Source organism: Haliaeetus leucocephalus, unplaced genomic scaffold, assembly GCF_000737465.1.
Source record: "Haliaeetus leucocephalus isolate CR32 unplaced genomic scaffold, Haliaeetus_leucocephalus-4.0 Scaffold251, whole genome shotgun sequence".
Taxonomy (NCBI): domain Eukaryota; kingdom Metazoa; phylum Chordata; class Aves; order Accipitriformes; family Accipitridae; genus Haliaeetus; species Haliaeetus leucocephalus.
The window spans coordinates 6,745,703-6,755,097 of NW_010972687.1; the positions used below are offsets into that span (position 1 = coordinate 6,745,703).

The following is a 9,395-nucleotide window of genomic DNA, read 5'->3' on the forward strand; positions in this document are numbered from 1 at the left end:
ACTGACCTGCAGGTGCAAGCAAGTGTTTTTTCACAAGTTCTGTAAGAACTCCAACAGAAAGGTAACCGTTGCGTTTCCACGTTCCCGACTGTATGAAGGCTTTGGTTCTCTCACTCCAACATCACGAATATGCAATTGAACCAACAATCTCTAGCGTTTTTCCAAAATCTATTACTTCGCCCCCTATCGTTCAGAATCCTCATATAACAGGAAAAGGAAAAATGGCTTTAGAGGTGGAAAGACTGTATCTAAGAGAAAACCCAAAATGTGCCATAACAGTAGTACACTATGGCATATTAGTGCCATTATACAGCACTGAGGTGGAATGGCCAGGAATGCCCTTTGACTGTCACCCTTAAACTGCCTAGCCAATTAAAAACCTTTTATGCCAACAGGTACTTTGACCAAAATCATTATCCTGCATTAAAACACACCACAATGACTTTTTGGCATGTAGGAGCCTTCAAAATATGCATCTTGCCTGTTAGAATTTTTACCCTGAGAACAGCGTATTGCAAAGTTTAACAGAAATCCATGCATTAACAGCCCACCCTTCCAGTATGTGTAAATACCTTTCTGTACATAGTTAATATTTTTTTTTGCCATATGTTTCTATGTTATTCCAATGCTGTTAATATTTGGAAAAGTTTAGTATTTCTGAGAAATATTAACTCAGGTAACAGTAATATGCTATCTGCTTTGTAATCCCAGCACACAAACCTATTCTCTCCCCCCAGTGATTGTTTATTACTGTAAACGAAATCATTCAAGATAAGAATATTTCATGTTTACCAACAGACAGTGTTTATTATTATAACTGAGAACTCTACATACAGTATTGCACAAAATTATGATGGACCACTCAACAAAACCATGTTGCTACGCCACCATAAATAGCACTTTAACAGAAGTTTAAACACATTGTGCGTTAGGTGTCTTAGTAAAGTGACAATTTAGAGTATTATTTTGTGGGAGTACAAAAGTGCAAACTTTCACTCAAGGCATATACACAAAACACACGAAAAGGATTGCTATATGTGCCACAGGTCTAAAAAAACCCCAAACCAAACCAAACTCCCCCACCCCAACACACACCAAAACAAGTTAAATGAGTAAGTACTAGCACTCTCAGCAACCACCAGTGCTACCACCTTCACAGTCTTACCCTCCAGCAAGAAGCACAGAAACGCAATCTGAAGAAAGGCCCTTAGCTTGGAGTTTTAGACATATTAACGCATCTGTATCACATTAACTGCTTTTTTTTTGTTTGGCAAGACTTCCAGCACTAAAAATGCACCTAGACAGTGTATTACCACTAATTCCTGAATTACTATATGAAGTGACTGTGTACAACAGTTGAAGGAAATGGTGTTTTTACATCAAAAGGTGATATAGTATACAACCAGAATTCAGGTATTTAATATTAAACTACAGGTGTGGAAAGTCTGACCTTCTGTTCCTATGCATTACATAAAACAGATCAAGAATTATTTTTTCATTTTTCTTCTTCCCTCTACACCTGGGAAGGGGTGTAGAGGGACGAATAAAAACATAGCTGCAATCCTACGTGTTCAGCACATTACTATCCGAAGTTGTTGACAGGCATGAGGGTACAACTGTCCAGATTCAATGTGACCTTTGGATTTTCAACATGCAGCCTTAATGCTCTCAGTTCACTCCCATCTCAGCACCTTCTTGTCCTTGACTGCAAGACCCCAGTCCCTGTTGTCCCCTGCTTTTCATTTGAACCCTTTTCACCAGCTGTTCTGATCAGTTGCCCAGGCAGACACATTATCTTCTCTCCTGCAGAAGTGAGCAGCTTAGCTGCACAATGTCATCTTTGGACAATCAGGGAAACATGGAGATAAAAGAATGGAACAGTAGTTCTCTCATATCACTTTTTGGGAAGGCCTGGGGAGGCATTTACACTTCTGCCTAAGCACCAGCAAAGAAGAGTTGAAGACTTGATAAGCTTGAAAAACACTGGTTTACAAAAACAGAATTCTAATAAGGAGAAAGCAAGCGTAAATTTGAAAGAAAAAATGGCCTCCTATAAATGTAATATTTTAATTACTGTCTAGATTAATTTAAAACAATTACAAAATACTACAGATTTTTAAATTATAAATACTTTTTCTTCTGTTACCAAGTTAACTTCAAGACGGGAGTTAAACAGAAGTTACTGTAAATTTTGGTGAAAAACCCTAGCAACTACAGAGATCAAGCTGTAACAAAAGTAGTAGCAGACATGAGTAAAAAAAAAAAAAGTAATAAGTGTAAGATTTCTCTCTCAAAAAAACCATTCATAACGTTTGGTTCACAGGTAGCACATACTGTGAACACAGGGAATCAGAATCTGGAGGCAGTTTTACCAACTTTGCAATTTAAGTCAAGAAAGATAAACAACAGAAATGTGAGAAACAAGACCTGTGTGTATCTTGCTTTAGTACTCCAGTGCCACAATCTATTTCATGTTCTTGAAAATGACTTTCTAAGTACAGCAGATACTAGGCCTTCAACAAGGAAAGGAACAGAATTAAAACTAGGTTAGCCCATTTTTAAGTATTTCTGCAAGCAGCGCTATCGTAGCCTACCACTGTATTAATACATGAACTTCCTTTTGGACTTCCCTAGATTTACAGGAAAATAAACCACCAGAAAATCCACACATAAAAAGATCAAAGCATCAGAAAACTATAAAAACAAAGCAAGCATCTACACAATCATAGTGAACTCTGAAGCTGAAGACTCTGTGCCTGTGCATATAAATCTTTATAAACAAACACAGATAAATGGTTGAGGGTTTTGGTTTTGGTTGTTTCCCCCCCAAGTCAAAGCAGAACACATAGGCAGTATGTTCTTTCAAATGGGTTTTGGATGGAGAAGCGAGTAGAGTGGACAAAGAAAATGACAAAGGAAAAGAGCAGTGAGATTTTATTTCCTCAGCATGTGAAGGTACAGAGATGTTACTACAGCACTTAACTGTTCTTACCTTTTGGATCCCAACTCATCACAAATTACAGCATAACTACATCAGTGGTGGAATTTAACACACAATTTAAATTTTCAGAATGATTTAACTTTATTTTTCTTCACGGTACCCACACTTTATGCAGCCTACAAATGTGAAGAAAATGCATTTGCTTCTGAAACCCATCATAGTAAGTGTTTTGGGGCGTTCAAAGTCAAAGAAGTAGTCCTGATATTTCAGATGTTAAAGCTTTCTCCACAGCCACATGTTCCTTTGATGTTTGGATTATTGAAGACAAATTCACTGGACAGCTTGTCTTCTACATAGTCCATTTCAGTTCCTAGAAGTGTCAGCTGTGCCTTCTTCTCAATAAACACTCTAACCCCTTGAAGACAACAAAGAAAAAAAAATTACATACAGCAAAATCATAATTCACTTTGAAATTCTCTTTTGACCAGTGATAAAAAAATGGAACCAAAACATGAAGGCTACCAGTATAACTTGGTTTCCCTGGCCTAACATGGGGCACTTTTACCACTGTTTATACTCTACCTATAAAAGCCTTGCAACAGTCTAGAACTGTTATCTGTGTGTACCCATGCATGTATGTATTTTTTGAGGTGGGATTTAAAAACATGATACCCAGGGAAACACACTGTAGAACCTGGGAATGAATCTCAGCTTCAATACTTAATTCCCACACATTACAGTCAGTAACCCATTTCCTACCATTCTTAAAGTCTGTGCATCGAACAAGATGCCCCAAATCCTTGAAAAACCAAATGTTCCTCTCTCAAAATGATTTTTTTTTGCTCTGCAAAAATATTAGGTCTACGTTAACTGCTAGCAATACCGAATCCTATAATAAGGCAAATGTGTGAACTTCCAAAGATATCACAACCTTTAAGGATTAAGAATTAGTAGTTCATTTTAGAACTAGAAAGAGCTCCCTTTTCTAAGTATACAAAGCATCTACCTCTCTGGAAAGTTACTGAACTTTAGAACTGCAAATCTGATACAAAATTGTGAGTGGACAGCTTTAGCTGCCCAGACTAGGAAATAATAAAAATAAAAATGTAAAATTGTATCAGTAAACAGCAACAAAACCTCATTAAGTTATATGAGAGATTGCTGGAAAGCTGTTTCATCATGGTAGACATTGAGATAAAACACACTACTAATACAACTCAAGTCTGTGGGCAACCGAGTCGAACCTACACATTTTTGGGGTCAGTTTGGACAGTAACTGACAGTGAAGGCTAAACCCAACGAAGGAGTTTATGGACCTGATCCCTGAAGCAGTGACTTACTACCTAAAAGCCAGAAAATTTGTGCTGGGATCCAAAGCCACCAGCTCAGTGAGCACAGAGCTATATAAAAGACAGAGCTTTCACTGGCAATCTGGCTAGAAGCAACCAAAACAAACCGGAAAGCACACAGGCACACGTGAAACGTTGCCTGGCTTTGGAACGTAAGGCCTCTGACCTGACTGAGGGAAACTGCTTTTATATTCCTTAAGATTCAAACCAGGAAACGCCTTCTGAAAAATGCGTTTTCAGCCATGTAAAGCTAAAGCTCAAAGTCAAACAGAAGAGGTAACTCCAGAAGCCTGCTGAATTCTAAATCAAGAGGCACTTGCAGAATTAGGTGGCAGTCCCTATCTTACATACTCTGGTTCAATTTAATCATTTGCTCAAGTTCCAACTAATTCTCTGTTTAAGAGAATAAAATCTATGAGTTGGTCACAGGTATTGTGAAGACAGCTGGAAGATGGGCTCTGCCTAGCAGCATAGCTTCTGTAAGAAAATAATTGTGATATCCCACTTATATTTAAATCTCTTACTTTGCCACCAAATTAAAAGTAATATTCCTGAACATAATATAACAGAGTTCAGTAATGACCCCAAAAAATGCAAACCAGCCTCACAAAAGGAATTTTAGGAACTTTTAGAAAAGGAACAGAAACCAAAACAAACACTATTATGCTTCTGTAAAAGTCCGTATTTGACAAAAGATGACTCTCAGAAATTTTTATAAAAATTGGAAAAAAAAGTATAGAATTGTGCTGGTTTTGACAGGAACAGAGTTGATTTTCTCCAGAATAGCTAGTATGGGGTTATGTTTTGGATTTGTGCTAGAAACAGTGTTGATAACACAGGGATGTTTTAGTTATTGCTGAGCAGTGCTTACACAGAGTCAGGGCCTTTTCTGCTTCTCAGACCACCCCACCAGCGAGTAGGCTGGGGGTGCACAAGAAGCTGGGAGGGGACACAGCCAGGACAGCTGACCCCAACTGACCAAAGGAATTTTCCAGACCATATGACATCATGCTCAGCTTCTAAAGCTGGAGGAAGAAGAAGGAAGGGGGGGACGTTCAGAATGATGGCATTTGTCTTCCCAAGTAACTGTTACGCATGATGGAGCCCTGCTTTCCTGGAGATGGCTGAACACCTGCCTGCCCATGGGAAGTGGTGAATGAATTCCTTGTTTTGCTTTGCTTATGCGCATGGCTTTTGCTTTACCTGTTAAACTGCCTTTATCTCAACCCATGAGTTTTCTCACTTTTACGGTTCTGATTCATTCCCCCATCCCACGGTGGGGGAGGCTGTGTGGGGCTCAGCTGCTGGCTGGGGTTAAACCATGACAGAAGCTTTAGACCGATCATGAGATGCTCTATGAAATTATCAAGCAGCAAGCTTAAATACCAGCATATGAAAACAATTTTTAAAATACTCCTAAAATCATAGAATCCGTTGTTACAAAGCAATGTAAAAGTCAAAAGCATAAAGAGGGTAAAAACAAATTACAAATCAATGATGAATAGGACTAGTTAGAGAAGATAATCGGGAAAATCCCTTGCAAATAAAATCTTTACTTTGCCAAGCCTTAGTTTACATATGCTGATAAAGTAATCTTTTCTATATGCATCATTCTGTATTACTCTCTAAATATCTGCTATTAGCCACCTCCAAAGACATGAATGATGGACTACACTATGCTGGTAGAGTAGCCTCTGATGCAGAGACTGTAAAGCTGTAGATTTTAACTAACTGGTTACTTCAAAACAGAAGGTAAGGTGACAACAATTCCCGTAACAGAACAGTAGGACCTCTTGCTATAACTTGTTACTTCAAGTAAGTTCTAACCTTGACCTAGGCAAACCTGTAATAAGTTATTCTTCCCCACCACCACAGAAGTTTGCTCTGCTGCATCAGAAACTCACCATCTTGAATTACTTCTTCATCAGAGTCTCCTTTTGATTTCGTATATTCTAATGTATAAGAAAGTCCATTGCATCCTCTTGTACGAACGCCTACTTTAACGCCTACCTAAAAAAAAAACCCAAAAAACCAAACCCAACACCATATTCATGATTTTTTTAAAATCTGAATGGCAAGACAAAAAGTATGCGGAACAACAAAACGCTGACTTTTATTATTCTCCACTGCCTCAAAGCAGAAGTGAATTACCTTAATGGATTAAGAGGTAACATTTTTTTCCTTTTACCAAATTGACTGCCAAGGTAAAAGCAAACATCAGATGTCTGCTGCTGTGGATCAGTCCCTGAAGTATGTTAAAGTTTTAAAGTAATAAACTGTTGGCACTCCTGTAGGTGCCTGGTCTCATAAAGACAGTCAAATTTCAAAGATGGATATTTTTGTGACTTCAAATTAAAGTTTACTCAGATGCTAATTCAGGCACTATGTTAAGATTATTGACAGTAACATAATTATGTGAGGTGAAGACAAAGGCAGTTACCAGATTTTCACAGAACTCTTGCAGTGGCACCACCAGAAAACTTACTTCAAACTAAATTTTTGAAAAACATACTTTGATTTCTTCATTACCTCTATTGCCAGTCTCAATTAAAAAAAGCAATCCCTTCCTTAAATCAAGTATGTTTCTTTGCTCACTGTTTTAATCAACCTTAAAAGCCAACCTAGTCAATATGTTTGTAACATTCACAGTATCCAACAAGTCTGACAAAAAGAGCAGCTGTTGTAAGTAAAGAACTGAGAAAAGGTTTTAAAGAAACAGAAAACTGTGCACAATAATATTTCAAAAGTATCTGTACCACTTTCCACAAAACAATGCTTCATAACTGAAGGGGAAAAATTTAATTGTCTCTCTCCATAATCAATGTTACAATAAAAATGTATCAAAATGTATCACTTGTCATCGAGTGGGATCTCAGAAACAGCGTTTGATCTCTTCAAACTGAATACCTTTCTCTACAGGAACTGCTACAAATAGTGGGCTAGAAAACACACACACCATTTATAGCAAGGGGATAACTGATCAGCTAGTCTGTAGGCTTAGGGCTTCCTTAGGATGGTTTAAAACATTAGAACAAAGAGTCTAGTTAGTTGCAGATGTGCAGGAAGCAAAAGAAACAATGGGCTTTGTATGAAAGTTAAAAGAGAAATAGTCTTCCTGAAATAATACACACTGTAAAGAAGAAAATCCAGTGCTTGTTTTTATAATGATTAGAAAGCAAGACTCTGTGTGTTTTTCCCCAAGAAGAAAAGATGACAAGCTCAATCAGTTATTTGGAGAAATGCTGATTACTTAAAATTAAACATTGTCTAGCAAATTTCCTAAGAATTAGATGTTTTCCAATGGGTATGAATCTAACTTTATTATTATATAGTTCACAATGAGAATTCCTACAAGAACTTAATTAATAACGTCTTAATATCAAGAGTTGAAGATCTCTTTCCTTACCAGAAGTCACCACTATGCCATACTAAAAAGGTTCATTAAAATATAGCTCAAAAGTATTTTGAAAGTTTAAAATTTTTTCAACTTTATCCATCTCAAAAGTAACTGTACAGTGAGATGTCATTACAGTCAGTTACTTTCTGCATTTTATTTTATAAAGAAACAAAGCTTGTTATATAAACAAGCTGACGTATTTCCCCTCCAAAAAAAAGATGCCAACATCTCCAGTAAACACCTCAGTGTTTATTTAAAGCTTCTAAGGTAGCCAGAAATGCTTTGCAATCATGAGCTGTGCTAATACCTCAGCACAATCTACAGGTTGGCCCTGTTTATACTTACATGCTCAGGTTTATCCTTAAGAAGCTGTTTTATCTTCTGAACAGCTGATGGCGTCTGAAAAACAAAGACATATGCATCAATTTGAAATGTTTTTTGTTTGTTTATTTGCAGTGAGTGCTTGCACATATATGAAGTGTGCAATGTACTTAGTTGTACCGTAAAAAAAAATTCTATTCCAACTCTGTGCACTCAAATTTTCTTAGTTTACGTTTGTGTCCTATCTGCAAAGTCCACCCTTAGCATCAGACACCTGTCAGCATTGACTAGCCTGTGTTCTGCTTGAAACTGATGTCTGATCTGAAGATATGCACTCTGCTGTTAAAAGAAGGATTGCTGAATCTAATCCATGCAGAACATAGTACCTCTTCAATCCCCTCCTCACCCACACTGCCAGCAAACAGATAGCTCAAGAACTGCAGTCCTTAATATTACAGTTTTTGGAGTTGCCTGCCCCGCCCCTCCCCCGCCCCTATCACTATTAAGTAGTTCTGCTCTTGTGAAACTTTCGTCACATACACCTTACAGACAAGTCAACTAGGCACATAAGTGTTTATGGCCTACTTCTCTTCCCACTGACCTAGAGGGGAACTAGTGGCGATACAGCACATAAATTCACTGTTCATGCAGAACTAGTTGTTGCAGAAATGTGAGAACACAACATAAACATAAAAACTTCCATTACATGCTTACAAGTTTCTAAGACACTGAGCAAAGGAAAAGCGTTAGTAGTGTGAAGTTCTTACTGTGAGCAGACTTAAACACACAAAGCAAACTACAGGCGGACTTACAGTAGAAAACCTTTTCTAATCACCACTATTAATCTCCATTTGTTACAGAATCAGTACTGAACAGGAATTACCTGCTCTGACAAACGATTTAACCACACGCACTTAGTCTGCCCCTGCTCCTGCAGGGAACTGACCGTACCTTCCTCTGCGGTAATCCCTCTCAACAGTACGGCCCCCCCAACACTGCCGCTAGCAGCAAACGCCCTTCCCCAATCAAGAGAAGGATACAAAGCCTCCTTGGAAACAGCCTGCTCCTCAGCTTCGGTAGGTAATGCCTTTCCATTTTTTGCTGGTTTTTTTTTTGTTTGTTTTTAATAAATACGCCTCTCCGGGTGACTGTGCAAAAAGGCCTCCGCCCCGCCACTCCCCGCACGAAAGGGCCGCACTGGTGCTCCCCCTTCTCCCGCTGCCTGCCCCCCGCGCTCCCGCTTTCTGCGAAGGGTGCCTGCGGAGGCAGCAGAGGGGCGCGGGGGCGGGACGGGCAGCGGGACGGGCAAGGCGCAGCAGCTGCCCCCCGGTAAACTCAGGAGGGGGAAGAGACCCCCTCAGCCTCCCCGCAGCCCCCTCCCAGGCCG

At 38.9% G+C, this 9,395-nt stretch overlaps 1 protein-coding gene across 1 annotated transcript in view; it reads right to left on the reverse strand.

The window, feature by feature from the left end:
* Positions 1 to 2,908: 2,908 nt before the first annotated feature.
* The window catches only part of ISCA1 (iron-sulfur cluster assembly 1), a 6,937-nt gene continuing 450 nt past the window's right edge, over positions 2,909 to 9,395 (reverse strand). The window contains exons 2-4 of the mRNA XM_010568659.1: positions 8,033 to 8,086; positions 6,195 to 6,300; positions 2,909 to 3,356 (exon numbers count right to left, since the gene is read on the reverse strand). Of these exons, the coding sequence (XP_010566961.1) occupies positions 3,208 to 3,356; positions 6,195 to 6,300; positions 8,033 to 8,086 (309 nt within the window). The 3' untranslated portion in view covers positions 2,909 to 3,207. The remainder of the gene's footprint in view (positions 3,357 to 6,194; positions 6,301 to 8,032; positions 8,087 to 9,395) is intronic.